Genomic DNA, 23,805 nt, shown 5'->3' on the forward strand with positions numbered 1-23,805 from the left:
TCTTTGACAAAGGGGAAAAGGCAATTCAATGGATAGAGAACTGTCAACAAATGGTGCAAAAAAAAATGGACATCTACATGCAGAACTATGAATCTAGATACAGACCTAGACCTTTGACAAAAATTAACTCAAATGGATAACAGACCCAAATGTAAAATGCAAACCCATAAAACTTCTAGAAGATGACATAGGAGGCAATCTAGGTGACCTTAGGTTTGGTAATTAGTGACTTTTTAGATACAACTCCAAAAGCATGATTCATGAAAAGAACTGATACGTTGGACTTCATTAAAATTATAAACTTCTGCTCTGCAAAAGACATTGAAGAAAATGATAAGGTACGTCACAGGCTGGGAGAAAATTTCTTTAAAACATATATCTAATAAAGGATTGGTATCCAAAATATACAAAGAACTCTTAAAACTCAACAATAAAACACACAACCCAATTTTTTAAATGGGTAAAATATCTGAACAGACACCTCACCAAAGAAGATATACAGATGGGAGAGTTCCCTGGTCGTCCAGTGATTAGGAATCCTCGCTTTCACTGCTATGGGCCTGGGTTCGATCCCTGGTTGGGGAACTAAGATCCTGCAAGCCATACTCGCGGCCAGAAAAAAAAAAAGAAGATACACAGATGGCAAAGGAGTAGTATGTGAAAAGATGTCCACATCATATGTCACTGGGGAATTGCAAATTAAAACAACAATGAGCTACCACAGCATACCTATTAAAATGGCTAAAATCCAAAACACAACACCAAAAGTTGATGAGGATGTGGAGCAACAGGAACTCTCATTCATTGCTGGTGGGAATGAAAAATGGTACAGTCACTTTGGAAGACAGTTTAGTTGCTTCTTACAAAATTAAACATATTGTTACCATATGATCTGGCAATTGTGTTCCTTGGTATTTACCCAAAAGAGTTGAATATCTATGTCCACAAAAACCTGCACATGAATGTTTATAGTAGCTTTGCTCATGACTACCAAAATTCGGAAGCAACCGAGATGTTTTTCAACAGGTGAATGGGTAAACAATGTGTGCAAGGAGACAAGAACAGTCATTTTAGCACTGTTTGTAACACCAAGTTTTGGAAATAGCCTAACTGTCCATCAATAATGAAATAAGGAAATGAAACGTGGTAATGTTTACTGAAAGGAATATTGTGAGCCACTTGAAGAGAATAAACGAAAGCACACACACAATGACATAGATACCAGAAACAAAATGTAGAGTTAAAAAATCAAGTTGCAGAAATATACATATAAAATTAAACAATTTAAATAAGCTAAAAATGCACACAACAATATTACATATTATTCCTGGATGTGTGTGTGTGTAAAACAGTGTGTGTTAAAAATAGTGTAAAAGATATACAGTAAACTCAGAATGTTGGTTGCTTCTGAGAAAAGGAGAGAAAAATGAAACTGGAAATAGAAGGCAAAGAGAACCTCAAACTTATCTACAATATTTTACTTACTGAATTTTTTAAAAGCTTAAAGTAACTATGGCAAGATGCCAGCAGTTGTCAATTTGAGGTAATGAAGTAACAAAAATTGGGGATAACAAAAGAAGAGTTTTTTAGATTTGTTCTTTGTGCTTATTTAAGTTTATTATTATTGCTATTATTAAACACACACACACACACACACACACACACACACACATACAGACCCAAATTGGGTTTAGCCCAGAATACAAGATTAGACAATACAAGAAAAACCATTAATTAATAAAAAAGTCACAGGAACATTAATAGAAAGTTAAAATTATCTCAATACAAACATTTGTTTGATAATATGTATTTACAAAGTATTCTAGAGAAGCATTATTTAAGAAGAGTAGCAAGAAGGTATAGAGAAGCATTATTTAAGAAGAGTAGCAGGGAGGTATTTTAATCTTAGTTTTAAGGCAACATCACACACACATACACACACACACACACACCTGAGTCTTTAATCTTGGAGTCTTTTTTCTTCACGAAATTCTTGGATTTTTATTTATTTATTTTTTACTTGGCGTATAGTTGTTTCACAATGTTGTGTTAGTTTCTACCGTAAAGCGAAGTGAATCAGCCATATGTATACATACATCCCGTTTTTGGATTTCCTTTTCACTTAGGTTTCCACAGAGCACTATGTAGAGTTCCCTGTGCTATACAGCAGGTTCTCATTAGTTATCTATTTTATACATATTAGTGTATAATCTTAGAGTCTTAAGGTAACATCACACACACACACACCCGAGTCCCGCTCTCCCGCGCTTACTGCACACACACACACACACACACACACACACACACACCCGAGTCCCGCTCTCCCGCGCTCACTGCTCGCACTTGCGCACTCCTGTCCTTCGGCTCTGTGCCTGCGCCCTGCACCTCCTCCAGCTGGCGCTTTGGTTTCACTTTTCCTGCTTCCCCGCCCCTAACCCGGTGGGTTTCTTGAGCGTGCGCGCGCGCGCAGGTTGGGAAATGATAGCCTAAGAAGGGAAGCAGAGCCTCTGCGTGTGGGCCCAAGGGGAAGAATGGAATGGGGAAGGGTTATGAGCCCCCGGGGCTGAGAAAATTGCAATCCACAAACAAACAAACAATCAGACCCTGGACAGAGAAGACCCACAACCTCAGACCTGGCTCTGTCTGCCCCCGGCATTATGCTATCTTGTATTTCGAAGATGAAGACTCAAACCAGAGAAGTTATGACCTGCTCAGGATTAGATTGCCGTTTGTGACAACATGGATGGACCTTGAGGGTATTATGCTAAGTGAAATAAGTCAGACAGAAAGACAAATGCTGTATGATCTTACTTATATGTGGAATCTTAAAAAATGACAATAAACTGAACTCATAGAACAGATCGGTGGTTGCCAGAAGTGAGGGGAGGGAGGGTGAAATGTGTTAAGGTGGTCAAAAGGTACAAACTTCCAGTTATAAATAAGTCCTGGGATATAATGCACAGCATGGTGACTACAGTTAAGAATACTTTACTGTATATTTGAAAGTTGCTAAAAGAGTATATCTTAAAAGTTCTCATCATAAGAAAAAAATGTACCTATGTGTGGTCACAGATGTTAACTAAACTTTTTGTAGTAATCACTTTGCAATATATACATATATCAATCATTGTGCTGTATACCTTAAAGTAATACAGTGTTACATGTCAGTTATATCTCAGTAATAATAATAAAAAGACTTAGAGAACTTTCTATTAAAAAAATAAATAAAAAATAAAGTTGGGCAAGTTACTTTCCAGTGCTTTAATAAATGTTGGTAAACAAAATAACTAAATGAATTTTTGACACACTTGCAAAAAATAACCTGGAAAATCCAACTAGGTCAGAGCTTCCGGGTCAATATATTTTAAAATTTTTTTCTAAAAATTAAAGTGTATACATTATGAAAAACAAGAAAACCCTTTCCGTAGAGATCAACCAATTGGGTACCTGACAAAGAATCCTGACAGTCACCCCTTCCCACCAAGACTCTAGCTCCTCCCTGTCCCATCTGAAAGTTTGTTTCCAGATAGTTCGTTGATCAGTCCACCTTATAACTCTTTACAGCACTGTCTCAGAACTCTGTCAGGTTGTCTGGCTGGAATCCTGCATCCCCGGCCTCAGCTAGAAGGTGAGTCCCATCTAAGGGCCAGTTCTCCTGTCTATTTCACTTAAGAAAAATGGGCATAACAGGTCCACCTCAGCCTCTCTTGCCTAAAGTAGATATATCTGGAAGGGTCTCTAGCCGCAGGGTGGATTTTTATCTTAGGGTTCTGTGGTTGTTTTTTCAGCCCATCTTTTCTGTTGAACAGGCATGGCTCGGGTCTCTCCAGGTAGTCTCTACCTACCTTGGGAATTAGAAGATTCCTTAGGGTCTGGGTGCTGAAGAGAAAACACCTGAGTCCTGACCTGTTCGGGTGTCTGCAGCTTAACAAAAGCAAGCCCAAGAGAAATTTTTATTTCCTTAAGAAAGGAAACAAGAATGTTCCGCCTTTTTAAACTTTGGGTTTCCTGAAACCAAAGGTAAACAAGCTCCTGTCTTTTAGGTTTCAGTTTCTCAGAAAACTAATTAGAAGGCACTTGCCTCTTAGTGGCTGCCTTTCCAGCCTCAAGGGGGAAAAAAAAAAAAGCTGAATATTGCCTATCAATAGAAATTTGTCCTTTTTAATAAGTAGGTGAAAAGCAAGTTAGTTCTGGCTTGAAACTTTAAACTTCTTGGAGAACAATGCTACAGAAAAACCTGTTTGGATACACATCAAACTATTATTAAGGATTTCACCCTGGGGAGTGGAATTGGAAAGGAAGATGGAAAGGGGAGGAGGAATTGTTATTTTGTACAATATGCCTGTATTACTCGAGAAATGTTTAATGCAATAAGGAAAAGAAAGCAGTGTTAGAGTCAGATAGGTAATTAAGCAGTGCATCTCGTTGACTTTCTTAATTTTTCTGGTAGCCTCTATAAGCCCAACAGTTGCAGTTGAATCCTGTTTAAGCTGCTGCTGGGTTTCCTGTTATTGATTTGACTGCTAATACTGTTAGTATTGTTTTGATTAAGTTTCTTCTACTTACTACTTTGATCTGCAGCTTCCCTCTACAGCCTACACAAATCACAGTGCCCTGGAGCTCTTTTTTGGTTTCTTTTGGGTAGCCATCCTTATAGATTGCAAAAATTGTTACAGTATGGACTTAGCAATCATTTTTAATATTGAGAAAAGGTGTCATGCACCAAAGGGAATTGACTGGCCCTTCTGGTTCTTATTATGATTGCGAGACACCCTTCAGCAATAACCATCAGGAACCTTTGAAAAAAATAAAGGGTTATTACTTACAGGATCTGGAAATACGCAGCAGACCTGGGGCCACACAGCACGGTTGCCGGTAGAGAGAAAAAGAGAACATGCTGGCCTGGGGTTTCGCTTTCTCTGGGGTGGAGGATGGGAGGTTAGAGTTTGGCGGACTCCCTATTGGTGAACTTGAAACATAAGGGCGGGAGTTTAAAACACAGGAAGAAATAAACAAACAAAAACCGAAAAACAGCGACCCACGGCGCTCCAGTGGTTGGGACTCAGTGTTTTCACTGCCAAGGGCTTGGGTTCAATCCCTGGTCAAGAACTAAGATCCCACAAGCTGTGCGACCAAAAAAGACAAAACACAAAAAAAGTCCAGCAACGCAAATGGTCAGTTATGAAATCAACCAAGCTCTCAAAAACAAAAGAGCCGCCTCGTTGCCGGGAGGTGGCTGGCAATGTGTTTAATCAAGATAGCCATCTTTGAAATGAGTTAAGGAAAGAAAAAAAGTCAACTATCAGGTTCTACACTACAGCCAAATAATTCGTTCCCAATCTTGGCTGCTCATCAGAGCCTTTCAGCATACTTTTTAAAAATGCAGATTCTAAAATTTTTTTAAAATAAAAATAAACACAATTTTTTTAAGAGAGAAAAAAACAAACAAAAAAAGGAGATTCTCAGGCTTCTCCCCAGACACGATGCAGCAAACAATGAATCTGTATTTTTAAGATTCCCAGGTGAGGGGCTTCCCTGGTGGCGCAGTGGTTGAGAATCTGCCTGCCAATGCAGGGGACCGGGGTTCGAGCCCTGGTCCGCGAAGATCCCACATGCCGCGGAGCAACTAGGCCTGTGAGCCACAACTACTAAGCCTGCGCGTCTGGAGTCTGTGCTCCGCAACAAGAGAGGCCGCGATAGTGAGAGGCCCGTGCCCCCGCTTGCCACAACTAGAGAAAGCCTTCGCACAGAAACGAAGACCCAACACAGCCAAAAATAAAAATTAATTAATTAATTAATTTAAAAAAAGAATGAGTAGAGGCTTCTTACTTCAACTCTACCATGCTGTAAAAAAAAAAAAGATTCCGAGGTGATTCCATGGTCAGCCAGATTCGGGAACTACTGGACTCCCATATTTCCTGTCTCCCATTGTTACAATCTCTCAGCTCACTATTCATGGTGAATTGTCCTAGAAATTACTAGTATTACAGACTGCCGCACAAATCCAGTTTGTACCAAATCTGGTTCTAATACGGCAAGCATTATCACTTCATGACGTTGCCTATGTGCGGCAAACAAAGCAGGTAATTATCTGATTGCAAAAAAGCAATACATCCCACAAATTACCCCAGAGACACAGCATTTTTTAAAAAAATTATACTTGAGACGTGTCCAGTGAGAAAAACTCAGCAGGGTCCAGGGGATGTCTTTTTTTTTTTTTTTTAATAATTAACAATTGGATTTATTGCCATTTCCTCACATTTTTCTCTTATCTCTCTACAAGGTATCTTGGTTTATATCAGAAATGAAAATCAAAGAAGTAATAGTACATTATTAATAGTGTACATTTTTGTATAATGTTTTTATTTGGAAACAATTTCAAACTGGCAGAAAATATGCAAGTACAGTATAAATAACTTTTTCTTGAATTATTCGAAAGTAAATTACTAACCTGATTTCCCATTATCCCTGAACACATTATTGTACATAACCACAGTACAATCATCAAAGTCAGGAAATAAACACTGAAATATTATTACTATCTAATCTCCACGGCATGTCTTAGCAGCCACCATTCACAGAGGATTTAGTATTAGGCCAGCATTTCATAGAACCCCTGTGTTGGGGTTCAGAGCAGGCTGCTCCAAGATATGCCACAATGGCATATTGATTATTCTGAGTGAAAATTACTTGAGAAACAGCTGGTGGGGGAAAGACTGATATTAAAAAAAACATTCTGACGATCCCCCCCCCCATTTTCCCCCAGAAAGTAGAAAATAAATCTCTCGAGTGAAAGTATCCTCCCTATACCAGGAGATTAGAAAGTATCCTTATCACCAGTTAAGGAATTCAAGGCTAAGAAAGCCGAATAAACAAACTCTGTTCCTTCCTGAGCCTGCTACCCCAAGCACAAACCCCTTTGTTAAATCTTCACAAATAATTGTTTCTCTGCCTAAAAATGTTATATGAACAGCCTTTGGTTACTTGGGGAGGCATTTCTATGAGACCTCTCTGAATTCTAATTAATTTTTTTTCTCCTGTTAATTTGTCTTGTGTCAATCTTCAGCTAAAAGAACTCGAGGGGTAGGGGGGAAATTTCCCCCTCCCCGACATCTCTTGTACCTAGGAAGAAACTAAGCTTCAGAAAGGTTAAGTAGCAGTTTTTTCATCATCCGCCAGGCACTGAGAATTTAGTAGTGGTTTAATAGCTACTGTTTGTCGACACTTGGATTTTGTACCAAGCACATGGAACACAGCATTGAATCTTTATGACAACCGTCTGAGACATGGCTATAATATTGTTATTTCCATTTTATGTAAGAAAGAGCAGTTAACCTGCCCAAATCACATTTGGGTACCTGAGGCTGTATTTGAACCTTGTCACATTTGGCTCTGAAACCCACACAAGTACATGGGTACTTCCTCCAAGCTCAGTCTGATGGACGCTCTGGTCATTCCTGGGTAGCACTGTAAGTAGTGAGTGGGTGTTCTTCCTGTAATTCAGTCACAGTCTCCACCCATTTCAACAGTCAATACACTGTTTCCTAAATGATCTCCAAATTCCAGAGTCTTAGGCCCCTGCCCTAGAGCTGAGAGGGGCCTAGGATCTGGAATTTTAACAACCACACCAGGTGATTCTTATCAGGAAAATTTGGACAACCCTGTTTAGGTATCTTTGAATGAACAGAGTCTGTTTTACAGACCTCCTGCATTGTGTGCCTGGCAACAGGCACCCTTGAGGGAGGGCACAACCACCAATGGCAGCTTCTCACACTGACCCGTGGGGAAATGAGGGGAGAAGAATGCGACCGTCCTAATCGTGTTACTCTGTTGCTGAGTTCCCTAAAATGTCTTCACTCCACCCCTACCTCTGTACGTGATGGAGTTTGGTGAAGAGCTTCTGTATCTTTTACTTGCCCATCATCATCTTTCTCTCTGTAGGCGTAAATTCAGGTGGGTTTGGCCAAGAAATCAACTGGAACATTAGAGGATCTGCTGTGCCGGGAGTCACCCCTCCTTAGGCTGTAATGTGGACAGTGTCTCAGTGGGAAACTGCAGAGTGGGAAGGGGCCTCCAGCACAACTGACCCCAACAGGATGCGAAACGCAGTGTATACTATGATTACAACTTTGCTAAACTATATCTGCCAATGGACTAACACTGGAAATGAATAAGCAAAAGTGAAAGCAACTGTATGATACAGTGGTAGGAAGGAGTTTTCTCATTCTCTACCTTTTTTTTTTTTTTTTTTTTTGGCCACACCACACGGTTTATGGGACCTTAGTCCTCAGACCAGGGATCAAACCTGGGCCTTCAGCAGTGAAAGCATGGAACCCTAATCTCTGGACCACCAGGGAATTCCCTGTCATTCTCTACTTTCTTTTTTTTTTTTTTAACATCTTTATTGGAATATAATTGCTTTACAATGGTGTGTTAGTTTCTGCTTTATAACAAAGTGAGTCAGCTATACATATACCTACACCCACATATCTCCTCCCTCTTGCGTCTCCCTCACACCCTCCCTATCCCACCCCTCTAGGTGGTCACAGAGCACCGAGCTGATCTCCCTGTGCTATGCGGCTGCTTCCCACTAGCTATCTATTTTACATTTGGTAGTGTATATAAGTCCATGTCACTCTCTCACTTGGTCCCAGCTTACCCTTCCCCATCCCTGTGTCCTCAAGTCCATTCTCTATGTCTGCGTCTTTATTCCTGTCCTGCCCCTAGGTTCTTCAGAACGTTTTTTTTTTTTTTTTTTTTTTTTAGATTCCATATATATGTGTTAGCATACGGTATTTGTTTTTCTCTTTCTGGCTTACTTCACTCTGTATGACAGACTCTAGGTCCATCCACTTCCCTACAAATAACTCAAATTTCGTTTCTTTTTATGGCTGAGTAATATTCCATTGTCATTCTCTACTTTTTAATCTTTCTGTAATGTCATTATATAGACTTCATAATGAAAGGTATATATATATTTTTAAATAAATTTATTTTATTTTATTTATTTATTTTATTTTTGGCTACGTTGGGTCTTCGTTGCTGCACGTGGGCTTTTCTCTGGTTACGGCGAGCGGGGGCTCCTCTTCATTGTGGTGCGCGGGCTTCTCATTGCGGTGGCTTCTCTTGTTGTGGAGCACGGGCTCTAGGCACGCGGGCTTCAGTAGTCTTGGCTCGCGGGCTCTTGAGCACAGGCTCAGTAGTTGTGGTGCACGGGCTTGGTTACTCTGCAGCATGTGGGATCTTCCCAGACCAGGGTTCGAACCCGTGTCTCCTGCATTAGCAGGCGGATTCTTAACCACTGCACCACCAGGGAAGCCCCTATTAAAGGTATATTTTTAAAGTTTCTTACTGTAGAAATCACTTTTCTCTAAACATTTCTGTTACGTGAGTCATTTTTGTTATCATACTGATTTTGTAGAAAATTTGTAGAAGCTAACAATAACCATGTTGCCTAATATCACAAATATTCTGAGTATATCCAATCCTAGTCTCCATATCAAAGCAAATAAATTACTGTTAACGTGGAGACTCATGCATTTAACTTTGACGTGCAGGAAGGCAGAATAGAATAGAGGCTAAAGTAGACTTTGGAGTCAGGCAGACATGGGTTCAGATCTTGGGTTCAGAATTTACTAGGTGGTCTCAGGCAAGGCACATTTTCCTCAACTGTAAATTAAAGCTAATCAGGGCCAAAATTTATTGAGAGCCTTCCATATGCCAGGCTTTATTTAAATATATTATTTATTTCAACCTTCATCTTTATCTAAGACCTAGGTATGAATTTTATTTCTGTTTTACAAATGAGAAAGCTGAGTCTTAAAGGGGGAAATTAACTTGCCTGAGGTCATTCAGCCACTTAAGAAATAGGGTTGGAATTCAAAGCTCTGGTCAATCTGACCCTAGGAGTCAAGCTCTTAACACGACTTTATCCTACCTTGCTTGAGGCTGCTATACATAATTCAAAGATTGAGGGGATGAGAAAAGATATAATGTATTTAAAACATTTTGCACAGTATCTGACACATAGTAAGCACTCACTATATGTTAGCTATAATCTTAGATATCAGAGGATACAGGGATGGAGCTGTAGAGGCATTTTGATGTATTAGCCATTGACTGGTGGGGTTTATTTGTCATATCTGGCTGTCTTGGAAGGGAGCCCGTGCTTCCCTCATTCCCCCTCACCCAAGACATGCTTCTTCCAAGCTGTATAATTGGGCAGAGAAGACAACTTTCCCTGATTAAAGCAGAGGTGAAGGTGGACTTTAAATGCAAATGGTCTGAGATGATTCTGAAGCAATAAACCATAAAAAGAGGACGAACATAGTGGCTGTGTTCTAGTTCCTCGTTCTTCACTTCCATTTTAGGCTGAGAATGAAAGAAGGAACAAAATTGAAAACTGATCCCATTTATTTCAAAATCATGTCACCTCTGTCAACTGAAGATACCGAACTAAGAGGCAGCTTGAGTCTCCTTCCGCTTGTGCATGAGGTAGATTCAGAAGGAAAACACTGTCTCTGGAACTTTTAAATGCCCATTCCATTTGAAAACCAGCAAGATAGATGTATATTTCTCCCCTCCCCCCACCAAGGGACTTTGCAAAAAGGAGGAAAATGGGGATTTTACACTAAATCACCAGGAAACTCCTCCAGGTTTGCAGTGGGAGAAGCCAAGATGCAGCAGCCTCGGAGGGGATTTGCCAGTTCATGTTAGGAGTCCCTGACTTTGGACAGGTCAGGAATATGACCTGAGTCTGATCCTGAGCTTTGCAGAAGAAGAAATTCAGATTTTTCCAGAACGATCAGGAGCCTCTGGGAGAACTGACAGATATTAAGTACAGGAAACAGTATAGACTACTCAGCTGTTTTCACTTGCAGTGGAGGCCAATGCTTTCTAGAGATGAAAGCTTGACCAAGGATCCTGTTAGCAAACATGAGTACTCTCGCCTCTGGAGAGTATCTTCAGAGTATTTCTACATTCTCAGAGTTAAGATGACTAAATCCATTTAAATATTGTATTTATCCAGCTTGGACACTTACTAGACATGTGCCTTTCAGAAAATTAAATTCTCTGCACCTCAGTTTTACCATCTATGAAGTGGTGATAACATGTATATGGTATACCTCATATGAGTTGTGAGAATGTATGCAAAGCATTAGCAAATAGTAGCAGGTTGTAGTAACATCTCAGTAAATAGTAACATACGGTTATTATAAATTTTGTGCTTATTTCAAATTGAAGCTTCTTGAAAATAATTTGATGTTCAGCCTCTCCAAAACCTTGGGGAAACTGAGGCAGCTCTGCTTCATAAGAAATCTAGTTTACCTCTCTGGTTCTTCCTCTTTCCATTTCATAGATGGCAGAGTCTTTCTTCAAAACAAGTCCTATATGGGAATTCCCTGGCGGTCCAGTGGTTAGGATTCTGCACTTCCACTGCAGGGGGCGTGGATTCGCTCCCTGGTTGGGGGAACTAAGATTCCGCAAGCCACGCAGCGTGGCCAAAACAAAAAACAAACAAAAAACAAACAGAGTTCTATTGATGATTAGCGGTATCCTGCCTTTTCTTTTCTCTGGGATAACACCCTACATTGGTTTCAAGTGACCAGAGCTTTTTATTTATATGTAATGTTAAGGTTACATAATTCATGTTCCCATCTGTAATTCTCCAAGTTAGATTCTTCCTCTGAGGTTCTGGGTTATGGTGATGGGCCTTGGTTTTACTCTGCATGCAGACAGCGTGCTCTGAGTCACCTGTTTCTCAGACGCCAGTGCCTCTTTTGTCATCAAAACCTGATGTCAGCATTTTGTTCTCTTGTTTAAGGCAACAAATCTGTATGTTGTTATGTACAGTACCAATAAGGTGAATCTTTTATCGAGGTCACCTTTTTGAGCCAGTCATCTCACCTCTGGGGATTCATAAATACACCAAGGAAAGAAAGGGTCATATGCCTGAGCAGAGTATGTGCCTGGCTTGATTTCAATAGTGTAAAATTGCTAGTCACCCAAATTATTAGGAGGATGATTACTGAAATTTTGTATAATCTTCTGGAATATTGTGCAACCATTAAGAATGATCATTTTGAAGACTACACTACAACATGGGGAAATGCCTGCATTAGTCAGCTACTGCTGCAAAACAAACAACAAGCTTAGAATCTCAGTCATACATTAAGTCTTTTTCTCTCACTTCTGCATTTGCAGGTCAGCTGGATTTTGGCTAATCTTGTCAGGATCAGTGCAACTTGGCTCCAGCCATGAGTTGAGTTCACATCTCTCATTCCTCCGTGACTGGTGGGCTGCCCAAGACATCATCTTCACAAGGTGGTAGCAGAAGCCCAAGGGAGCAGACCCAGCACTGAAATGGGTAAAGCCTCTGTACACATCACAACTACTAACATTTCATTGGCCAAATAAAGTCATACAGCCAAGCTGACATCAAGGGGGTGGAAAATACACTCCAGCTGTAATCTCAGGAACTACACATGGTATAGGTATAGGGAGTGAAGAAGTATTGGGAAGAATAATACAGTCTACAACAGTGCCTCACAAAAAGATCACATGGAAAAAACACATGCACAGGATATAAAATTGATTGTACAACTTGATCGTAACTATGTAAAAATATTTTTTGCAAGTCAACAAAGAATAGAAATAAATAAGCAAAAATGAAAAAAATCATGACTGGATAACAAGTGGCTAAGAACTGTTTATTTTGCCTTTCTCCATTTCTCAAACTTACATAATATAGTACCTTTCTTTTTTAAAGTAAGTTTTAGAAGCTTCTCACGGCAGGCATGTTATTTCACCAAACGAATTGTTTTATCTATTATATTAAGGGTCTGTAGGAAAAATGTAGAATTCTAAGTGCATTCAAGTTAGCCATTTATTCTTAGTCCCCACCAGTTCCTAATCTCAAACTCAAATCTAACAAACTTCCATCAACATGGACCTTTAGCTGTTGCCTAAAAACAGTTTAAATTCCTTTATTCTCTTATTCTCCGTTATGGCAGTGTTGATTATTCTCCACACTGACCTCTGAAGTCTCCAAAATTAGATATTCATTCCATTGGCTAGAAGCATTGTCCTAGTAGATTCTGATTTTCTGAAAGCAGCAAGTCCATTCAATAAATAATTGCTGAGCACCTGCCATGTTCAAGGTGCTGCACTAGTTACTTTCAGGGAAATAAAGATGTGTAAGTGCCATCCTTACTCTCAGGGGTCTCACAGTCTAATGGGAAGAGAAATCTGTACACATACATTTGGGGACAGAAAGAACAGACTAGAAGATTCACGAGTTCTCAACCCTGGTGGCATATTGGAATCATCCGGACAACTTTTATTTATTTATTTATTTATTTATTTATTTATTTATTTATTTATTTATGGCTGTGTTGGGTGTTCGTTGCTGTGCGCGGGCTTTCTCTAGTTGCGGCGAGCAGGGGCTACTCTTTGTCGTGGTGTGCGCGCTTCTCATTTCGGTGGCTTCTTGTTACGGAGCATGGGCTCTAGGCTTGCGGGCTTCAGTAGTTTCAGTAGTTGTGGCACGTGGGCTCAGTAGTTGTGGCTCACAGTCTCTAGAGCACAGGCTCAGTAGTTGTGGCGCACGGGCTTAGTTGCTCTGCAGCATGTGGGATCTTCCCGGACCAGGGCTTGACCCCGTGTCCCCTGCATTGGCAGGCGGATTCTTAACCACTGCACCGTCAGGGAAGTCCCTGGACAACTTTTAATAAATACCGTTGCCCAGGCCCATGCCCAGAGATGCTGATTTAACTGGTCTCCTTTCTGGCCTGATCACTGGTATTTTTTAAAGCTCCCCAGATGGTTATAATGAGCAGCCAGTGTTGAGAACCACTGGATTAGGCCTTCTACTTTGAGCCCGACCAAACTGTCTGCATAGAACTGACGAAGACTCTCAAATGCAATATTTAAAACAATTAATTTGTTTTAAAAAATCAATTATTTTATCAAAAATTATACAATGTATGCAACTAGTTCAAAGTCAAATGGCACTGAGGCTTACGACTAAAATTTAGCAGACCCCTGCTCTTTCCATTCCCTCAATCCTCCTCCACTTTTGACTCTTTATTTTTAGAGAATTCACACATTTCCCATTCTCCGAATGTTAACACGCTGGTATCTTTTGCTTCATCAAAAACTAATTAGTTGCTGAACTTTATTTTCTCCCATCTAAAAGTACCCTAAAGCCCCCAAGGAAAGGTAAAAATGACGAAATATCAGGTAGCTGGAGCAACAGGAGTAAGGGGGGAGGTTCTTCTGTTCAATCCAGTATCAGGAGAGCCGACCACTAGGTTCAGACTGGCTGGCTTGGTGGCCTGAGCAGTTCAGAGAGGCGGCTAAGAGCACTTTTCCAAGCCCCGCCTGCTCTTCCAACTCTTGGAAAGATGATGGGCTTTATCTGAAATTATAGCCAAAAAGAATATTTCCTCACTTTCTCCTGGTTTTGTGCCTGGAGGGCACCCTACCCCACCCCCAAAATAGGCCAGCAAGGCTGGGGTGCATTAGAAACACTGGGAGATGGAGGTATAATAAAGGATGCATTAGGACAGTAAGTCAGGGTGTGTCCTGGAAAGCCTTGAAAATTAGTTTGGTTTGACTGCGGGGACTCCCTGGGGATACATTAGCAGGGATGTCACAAAATCAGTTCTGTATTTGAGGAGGACTTCTGTGGTTGACAAGATGGAAGCTGGATTGGACTAGAAAAACCAGAGGCAAGGGACCAATGATAAGTACCAGGGAATAGGTGGAGTGGAGTGGGAAAAGGCCAGTGACGCTGCAAACAGACTGAAAGGCCCGGTCCCAAGAGACATTTCCGTGGCTCCACGCTATTCTGACTGTGCCTCGATTTCCTCACTTGTAACACATGAAAAGGCATAGCTGCCACCTGCCTGGGAGCAGGGACTCTGCTCTTTCTCCCTTCCTGTACTGTTTGAGATAATTTTCAGAAGGTTGCCCTCTTTTCATAAAGCAGGTAGAGGTGTTTCATGGCTCTCGAGGCAAAACAGAGCTTATGAACTTCCTCTGACAGGGCATATTCTGGACTAAGCCCAAACACAATATTTCTCTCCAGGCCTGAAAACTGCTGTATACTGTCTAAAACGATGTGACCATCCAAAACACCAGAGACCTGGCTGAACACGACCTTCGCTGCTCCGTGGGTCTCAAATAATTCCATCGCTCTTAGTAGTGCAAGCTCATAGCGTCCTCTGTCCTCCCCTCTCCTGCACAGAATTGCTATATCTTTGGGCAGATATCCACATTGGAACAGGTGGTGACATCTTTCTGCCACGTGGTTTGCAATTTCTTCTGTGGTCAGGTTCGTCTCTGTCTCACAAACCCCAGGCAGAGCCTGAGCGCACATCGCTTCCTCATAGGCAGCTTCCCTAAACGATGCCAAAGTGTCTGGAGACACGTTGGGGTGAGGATTTTCTTTGATCCTCTTCATTTCTTCTTTCATCAGCATCGCTATTTCCAGAGCACAGTGGATCCCACTGGTGATTGTTTTTCGAGGAAACTGAGCAAATGGAGGGGGAAGGCCATTGATATCTGCGTGACGGACTTGGAAAGGGTCCAGAAAAAGCCAGAGAATCCCGTGGTGAAGGTTTTCACTTCCAGCGCCCCTCACCTTTGGATGGGTGATGCTCCTAGCCTTCATGTACCAGTCACCATATTTACTGCAGAAATTCTCAGTCTCATCCATCACTATGTGTTTGATCTTTGGGAACTCCCCTCGCATGAAGGTTTTCCGGGTCACAGCTTGGCAGGTGGTTTGCTGGCTGTAAGGATGAAGGAGAAAATAGGGCTTCAGGCATATAAACAAAGGAAATACCATGCATTTATTACTCTCTGGATTAGCATTAGAGACTGGTTCTCATCTGGAGACTGATTCACTGATTCAATGCTACAAAAATGCTCTACTTACAAGTTACCTGATAGATAGAATACATAATTGCAAACCCTACTCTTTGGGGTTATCAAGTTAAATCTGCAGGCGAAACTTTTGAAATGAACCCAGGTAGGAAATTTTATTATTTCTACTATAGTCCATTTCTGCTGCTTGACAATCCCTGAAGGTAAATTCCTTACATCTAAAGGAAATCTCAAAAGGAATTTACACTTGTTACTACTATTTCTTTACTTTCTGTCTTTTTTAGAGCTGGAGAACAGTCACCTGAAGGCATATCATAATTTTCGTATGCAAAAGAGGTATGGGCTCATACAAGTTCCTCTAAAGAAAATCCTATTTCCCCACTTACTTGTAGTACAAAAGCAGAAGCCTCTTTAGATTTTGGTAAGGAAAACATTAAGAGGTTGCTGAGTTCCATGACACGTCAAGTAGGGTACCAAGTCTGCAGGGCTTTGCCTCTATGGAGCTACCAATCCTACTTACTTAGCTCAATTTTCCTTCATAGTGTTTTAGCATACGTGTGTGTGTGTGTGTGTGTGTGTGTGTGTGTGTGTGTGTATACTTTTTTTTTTAAACAAACTTGGTTGTTTTTTGCCACCTCTAATTTGGATTCAAGTCATATCACCCATCCCTGCAGATATGAGACTGCATGTGCAGTCCCTGGGGCTTTACTCCCTATGTCCTGAATCATAACTATTCACGTTCTTCTCTTCCAGTTTGGACTCTGTAGACTTCTTGAAGAAAAGCATTGATTCTTAGCCATCTCCGTAACCCACTCACATTAAGTTCATAGATGTTTGTTGAATTGAATTTGCCTTTTGACTGGGGATATTTAAAAACTTATACCTGTAAAGCATAATAAAGAACGTAGCCTTTAACACAGTTTACAAGATCCTTCATAGTCTGGCATCTGCCTCCTTTCCAACTTCATCTGTCGCATACCCACAGTCCCTCATTGCTCCAGGCAGACCTACCATTCTGATTCTCTAATCTCCGTGCCTTTGCACTTGCTGTGCCCTTTGCCTAAAAAGCCCCCTTTTTTTTTTTTTAAATTTATTTATGGCTGTGTTGGGTCTTCGTTTCTGTGCGAGGGCTTTCTCTAGTTGTGGCAAGCGGGGGCCACTCTTCATTGCAGGGCGTGGGCCCCTCACTATCGCGGCCTCTCTTGTTGCAGAACACAGGCTCCAGACGTACGGGCTCAGTAATTATGGCTCACGGGCCCAGTTGCTCCGCGGCATGTGGGATCCTCCCGGACCAGGGCTCGAACTCGTGTCTCCTGCATTGGCAGGCAGACTCTCAACCACTGCGCCATCAGGGAAGCCCCAAAAAGCCCCCATTTTATTCACTTCTCTTACTCACTTCTTAAGAAGGAAGTCAAGATCTCCTTCACTGGGGAGTATTTGCTGACCAATCTCCAGCCCAAGTTAAGCATATCTTTAGTATCATAATAGTTACGCAACACTCCCATTGCTTATTTTTCTCTTTGTCTCTCTTATTGGGCTTTACGTCAAGGTCTGCAATATGTTTTTCTCCTCTAACACTAAATGTACACAGTACCTAGCATATAAATAGTGCTCAAAAAGATTAGTTGAATAAGTAAGTCAAGCAAATCAAAATTAAAAGCCCTCATTTGCTGGATTGACTAACAACCAATTTCTTTTACTAAATCAAAAGCTAAAGATTTAAATCAGAAGCAAATGTGCATGTTTCCTAAAATTATTGACTCAGAACAAGTCAAACAAGTAAAAATATTTTATAAACGAAATAAATGGTATTTAAATTCAAGTTCCCGTTAGGTGTAATGTCTAATTGACTGAAATACCCTATGACTTTAAAGCACTAAGTATCAAGCAAAAAGTATATGTGAAACAAGATAGGTTCGTTTCAACCTTTCTTAAATTTAAGGCCATAGATTGTGGGGGGAAAATGTTTCTAGTTATATAAATTTAAAGTTATGCATACATAGCTAATTTGTAATAAGATGTTTAAGCCTGAACATTGCAAAGTGCCCTTTTCTAGCTCAACTACTTGATCACTTGCAAATGTGTATATAGTTTGGGCTCTTGTCCATATGCAGCAAAGGCATTGCAAAATCTTAAAGTAAAGACACAAATTACTTGTGTGATACTGTTGAAAGACTGATTAAATATGTTTATTGTGTTTAGTTAGTGAAACTCTTACGTCACAAAATCCTTTAAGGCGTCACTTTCACAAACATAGAGGATCTCTTTGGGCTTGCAGTGGAACAAGTCCTTAATTTTCTCCATGATCTTTATGGCCAGGGCAGTCTTCCTGGTTCCTGGAAAGCAGTGGAGGAACAATTCTCGTGTCTCCTGGAGGCTCTCTGAAAGCAGCTCGCACTGCTCTGCTACAAGCAAATTGAAATATTCACAGCCCAGCTGGTCACTCAGAAGAGATCGAGAGCAGAGCAAGACCACGATAAGGGCCTGCAACAAATTTTCCATTTCATCCTCATCAGCAAGCCTGTAGGATCGGGGATAGTGCATGGGGATTTCACCGGGTGTACACCGTGTGCTGGGCAGGTCTATCAGCCTTGGGATGACACACAGTTTCCCTGTGTAACCACCAACAGTTCCCAGTTTCTGCTTTAATTGATGAGCAGTGTTCCGGGCGTACACAGGTCCCCCAATCCACGTGGCGTCTGTTAAGAGTGTATAGAGTACAAGGGGGCTGTTCACTGCTATTAGGAGAGCATCACACAGGACATTCTGCTCCTTCCTGAAGCCAACATCACTAGCCCAGCTTTTGGAAAATATCACAAACCCCTGAGAACAAGGATATATCTGTGTCTTCATTAATTTCTCCAGTCCTTTATGATCTGAGAAGAGCTTCTTACAGAGGGATTCTGGTTTAAATTGTATCTCTTCCTGTGTCACTGAAAATTCAAGGAATAGAAGTTACTAAAATTTACAAAGGATATTTAAGTATTCCTGCAACATCGTAAGAAGAGATGAACCTAGCCATGGAATCATGGATTTCCTTGTCTGCAAAGAAAGCACCTCCTCTTCACAGGCCAGGGCTGGGAAGTCCCTGTTTCTGGCAGCTCTCATACAGGGGAAGGCAATCAGGGAGGGGTCTTCACAGAACAGCCTTCTAGCACTCTGTCCTCAACCCCAAATGGTCCAGTAGTACTAGGAAGGTATTCCTTCCTGTTAAGGGTGTGTGTGTATGTGTGTGTGAGAGAGAGAGAGACAGAGACAGAGAGAGAGAGAGACAGAGAGAGAACCTGATGCTTTTGGGAAACTAAGAACTTTCCTTTTCCTGTGGCAATTTTGCCCCCCTGGGATATTTGGCAATATCTGGAAATGTTTTGATTTTTCATAGCTGGAGAGGTGCTACTGGCATCTAGTGGCTAGAGGCCAGGAATGCTGCCAAACATCCTACAATTCTCAGGGCACCCTCCCTCAACAAAGAATTATCTGATCTAAATATCAGTAGGGTCAAGACTGAGAAACTCTTGCCTTAGGAAGAGTCCAGGTGACCCCGTGGCTCACCTCCTTCTGCCTTGGAAAGCCAGGGGGCAGCTATTTCAAATTTATTCTCTCATATTTGGAGAACAAAAGCTATCTGTGACTGTAAGCCCAAAACGCACAGCGGTGTAGGGTGGATTTGATGACTGAAATCAAGAATTTGCCATGTATATTAATTCAGGACAATTGTGTCTGCTAAGCCCTACATTTGACCTTCTCTAAGGAGAAAGGCTTGGACGAATTGCTACCAACTTAATTTTAGAAAATAATCCCCTTAATTTTAATAAATAATCCCCTCAGCTGAAATCAAGAAGGAATACCTGGAAACAAGCGTTGTTGTAGAGCCCCCTTAAATTCCAGGACTTTGATGGGAGATGACGGGCTTCTTCGTGTAGATGAAGCTGGTGAAATCAGGTGAAGGCTGTAGTCTGCGGCCAAATTGGAAGGAGCTAAACAAATCCATGGAGAGTTGTTTCAGATGAAAAAAAAAAAAAGTAAAAGAATGTTTCCATTGCTCTTCCTACTGTTGACATATGGTGTGTGTCATGCCTGAGCTGTTCTCATTCTTTCTATGCCTCAAACAGTTCACATATGTTAGGAAAAGAGGTCTGGGACTCCTGTAGGGCCATGCATCTTCTAAGTCACCTGTGACTTATCTTGGGCAAGTCATTTCACCTCTCTCTCCTGCAAGGGCGAGCAGGTGATCCCTAAAGTGCCTTCCAACTCTAATATTCCGGTTCCAGGTCACCTCTAAGAAGAAAAGGCTTCCAGTAGTGGTGGTAGTGGTGGTGGTAGGGTGGTGTCAGAAAAAGTAAGCACAGTATTTTTAAAATATTATTATAGTTGTTAAAGTCCCCCCCACCCCAAAATTTAGATGGAATGGAAAGTGGTAGGATCTCTAGTTTGGGGTTTATGTGTGTGTGTGTGTGTGTCTGTGTGTGTAAGTAAACTCAAACAAATTTAAGATAAGAGAAAGTATCCAATAAAATCTCTGAAGTCTTGATCCGAGCTTCTTTTATCAAATCTGGAACTTACTGACCATGAAGGCAAACCGATAAACTTCATTCAGCCAGTAAGTCCTTTATGGATTGATTTGAAATCACCAGGGCTGATGCTCAGCAAAACTGTAAGGAAGTGAAAACACAAGGAGTCCTCCTCCCCCACCACCATCCCCTCCCCAGCACCTTCTTTTGCATAAGTTTTTCTCCACTTGGTGGTGCCCTCAGCCTAGTGGTTCAAGGCACTGGCTCCTAATGTTACTGAAACAATTCAAATTTGTCAACAAGTTTCCCTTGAAAGAATTAGTGGAGAGTCTTTCTTAAACAATGTTTCTCTGAAATATCATCTTTAGAGAGAGACTACTGATGAATGTTTTAGACTAAGACTATCAGCCTGCAATTTTTTTTTCAGCAGACCTTTACAGTGCATAAAAAGGAACTTTCATGAATTCATGGCTGATGGCATACTATAACTTTCCCCAAAGAGATGAAAATCCAAGCACTTCTTGACCTCACACAGTTCATATTCTGAGTCTTTGGAACTAAAAATGTTAGAAAATAACCCTTTAGTAGAAGATTTGTAAGCAAAACCAGCTTTCTATTCTCTAACCAAAATATTGACCAAATACCCAAAAGAAGGCAGAGAAGGGGCTCCTCCCTGCTGACTGGAAAAGGACTTCTTGTCTGCTTTACCTGATTGAATATCCAGCATCATGGCTACCCACTGCTCAGCCGTCAGCCTTGTGACAGAATTGTCCCTGATGACCCAGGAATCCGGGGCCTCTGTGAATACTACACAGCAGAAGGGCTCCACGTGTACCACACAGACATGACCATACAGGACATCTTTTTGGTACACATTCAAGATTTTGGTAGTGAAATTCACCTTTGGCTTCTCACAGCAGAAGTGGAATGTAGGCAATTTTTCTATGCAGTTTTCTATTTCTTTTTTTAATAATTCAGGGTTCACTTTTTCTCTCTTACATCCAAACACTTCTTTGCTCTTATCATCCACCCCGATAATTAGGTATCCCCCATGGGTGTTGGCAAATGCAGAAACATAATGAGGCAGCATTTCTTTAATCCGAGGGACGATCTTCTTGGTGGTGAACCTTTTAAGCTCAACATGTGTGGACTCACTGAAGTCGAGTTTCTCCTTATACATGAGTTTATCTTTTTTAACAAATTCTGAGGCACACATCCTCATATCTTCCTCTTCCTGAATGTATTTGTCAAGAGCTTTCTGAGAATGCAGCTCCTGCACCTTTGATCTTCCTCTTTGAGCTCTGGACTGCTTCTCTCGGAGGAGCTCCAGGGCACTGCTGGCACTCAAGTTGACGGTGGAAGTCACAGCTCTCTGAAATAAATTGGAGCGCAAGCTGCAAATCCTTAGGGGGAGGCTGAAGACATCTGGGCTCCATGACTTCACAAAAATCATAAGACTGTGCCCCTGCTGCATGTAGTCAAGGTATTTCTGTGAACCTGAAGGAAGGAGCTTTTGAAAAGAAGTTTCCAGATCCTGTCCCAGCCCATGGAATCGGTAACTGTAGGTTTTATCATCAATCTCTGCTTTGATCACACCCCCTCCAGAATTTAACAGTGCACATGTCGCTTGGATGATTTTAGAATTCTCAGTTCTTTTCAAATAGCTATTGGTCATCTTCTTCCTGTTTTCTTCTCCAAGAGTGACTTTGCCCACTTCTACAATTATCTCGGGATAGAGCATTTCCGTATCCATCTTGAGACTCTCCATCTCAGCAGTCCTTCTGTGCCCCAAACAATGACAGAAAGGGGTTCCAATAAATAATTAGGACAGAACTGTTGCTTCTATGTTAACAAGAATTCCAGAGATTACAAAATTTTCTTCAAAGTTATAGATTATTGGAGATACATTTTAACATTGGAAATCATCTTTGATATTACTGTTTTCTCACAACTTTGCCAAGACCTTTAGCCTTCACAGCATGAACAGGAATAGATAAACTGAATGCTTAATATTTTACCATAATGGAAAAATTGCTGAACTTTTAGCCATTTTTCATTTAAAATCAGGAAGCACCAACAGTGAGCCCGGATATAAAGGGCATGGGTTGGCACAGGAGCCAAAGCAAATTACACAGAAGTAGTAGTTGCCGTCAGAAGATGCTCCTATTTATAATTCAGAGGGGAAAGAAGAGAAGACAACAAAGAACCAAGGGAGTATAGCTTTGGAGTATATTTGATGTAGAAGATCTGGCTATAAAGACAAGCATAAAACTTGGTATTCTTTATGTGTTATTTTATACATTTAAAAAAGCCTTATTCTACTCCTGAAAGAATGCCAATTGATACCAAATGCAGAAATCTTTTAAGCTCTTTCGGCATTCTTCTACAAGTACATTTCTTATACTGTGTGATGCAGGAACAGGAGTTTTCCATCCCTCCTAATAGTTCTGCCTGTGCTGTGGGAACCTCTAAGACTGGGGAATGAACATGAGCCTTTGAGACATAGATATTAAACTGTGGTCAACCTCCTTTTGCTTCCCAGACCAGAAAACAGCCACCTAAATTGAAGTTAGCACCCTGGAAGCAGATGGTTCAGAGACGGCCCCCTTAGTCTTTGTTAACTGCAAAATAAAATATTTACTAACCCAAACCAAAATTCTTCCTCTAGAAGAAGGGAACCCATTTTTTTTTCTGTGTGATCTCTGCTAAGCAGAGGCCATGTGGGTGTTGTTTATATCCACCAGGAGGGAAAAAAAGCAGGCATCCAGCAGGATGGGTCCTCTCCTCTGCTGTTAGTTTGCCTTGGTTGCCTTCTCACTTCCTCCAGGCAAACCAAAATCAACCTGATGAATTTTTTCATAGGTGAGTATCTCCCATAGGCAAATGTAAATGTTTGGCTCTTAGAGAAATTTCTGATAAGATTCTATTATATCATAGAATCACAGAAGTGTTGGAAGGGACTTGAAAGATCTGGTCCAACCATCCATCTTAAATACCCTCTGTAACAGGGGTCCCCAACCCCTGGGCTGTGGCCTGTTAGGAACAGGACTGCACAGCAGGAGGTGAGCGGCGAGCGAGGGAAGCTTCATCTGCTGCTCCCTATAGCTCCCCATCACTCGCATTACCGACCGAACCATCCCCCCTCCCCCTCCCCCCCTCCCCCCTCCCCAGTCTGTGGAAAAATTGTCTTCCACGAAACCACGAAGTCTCATGACTCCCAAGTCTCATTGATGTTACTTGGTTGCTGATAACAACCATGATAGATACAAAGTTTTCTGAGAGTCTAGCTCCATATGAACATCTGCTCCACATTTCCCCAAATTTCTCACTCATTCTCCTTTACAAGTTGCTCCTGAGCTATGATTTTACTAAGCTCTTCATGCTCTCAGACATAAACTGAGAG

At 41.2% G+C, this 23,805-nt stretch overlaps 2 protein-coding genes and 1 long non-coding RNA gene across 4 annotated transcripts in view; 1 reads left to right on the forward strand and 2 right to left on the reverse strand.

Moving 5' to 3' along the window:
• SLFN11 (schlafen family member 11) overlaps positions 1-4,913 on the reverse strand; it is a 24,235-nt gene extending 19,322 nt beyond the window's left edge. The window contains exon 1 of the mRNA XM_007190192.2: positions 4,827-4,913. The gene's annotated coding sequence lies outside the window, so the exon portion shown is untranslated. The remainder of the gene's footprint in view (positions 1-4,826) is intronic.
• On the forward strand, positions 3,509-20,434 carry LOC130705975 (uncharacterized). Of its 2 annotated transcripts, none has more exons than XR_009006394.1 (3): positions 3,509-3,628; positions 12,205-12,367; positions 18,211-20,434. It is a non-coding gene; the product is annotated as an uncharacterized LOC130705975 (long non-coding RNA). The 2 variants fall into 2 exon arrangements; XR_009006395.1 differs by having other exon boundaries at positions 18,216-20,434.
• SLFN14 (schlafen family member 14) lies at positions 14,963-22,170 on the reverse strand. Its single transcript, XM_007190194.2, has 4 exons — positions 21,111-22,170; positions 19,740-19,868; positions 18,110-18,824; positions 14,963-15,797 (listed from the first exon to the last, which is right to left on the reverse strand). Exons 1-4 carry the CDS (start codon positions 22,168-22,170, stop codon positions 14,963-14,965), a joined length of 2,739 nt encoding a protein of 912 aa, XP_007190256.2.
• Positions 22,171-23,805: the final 1,635 nt, after the last annotated feature.

This window comes from Balaenoptera acutorostrata, chromosome 20 (assembly GCF_949987535.1).
Source record: "Balaenoptera acutorostrata chromosome 20, mBalAcu1.1, whole genome shotgun sequence".
Classification (NCBI taxonomy): domain Eukaryota; kingdom Metazoa; phylum Chordata; class Mammalia; order Artiodactyla; family Balaenopteridae; genus Balaenoptera; species Balaenoptera acutorostrata.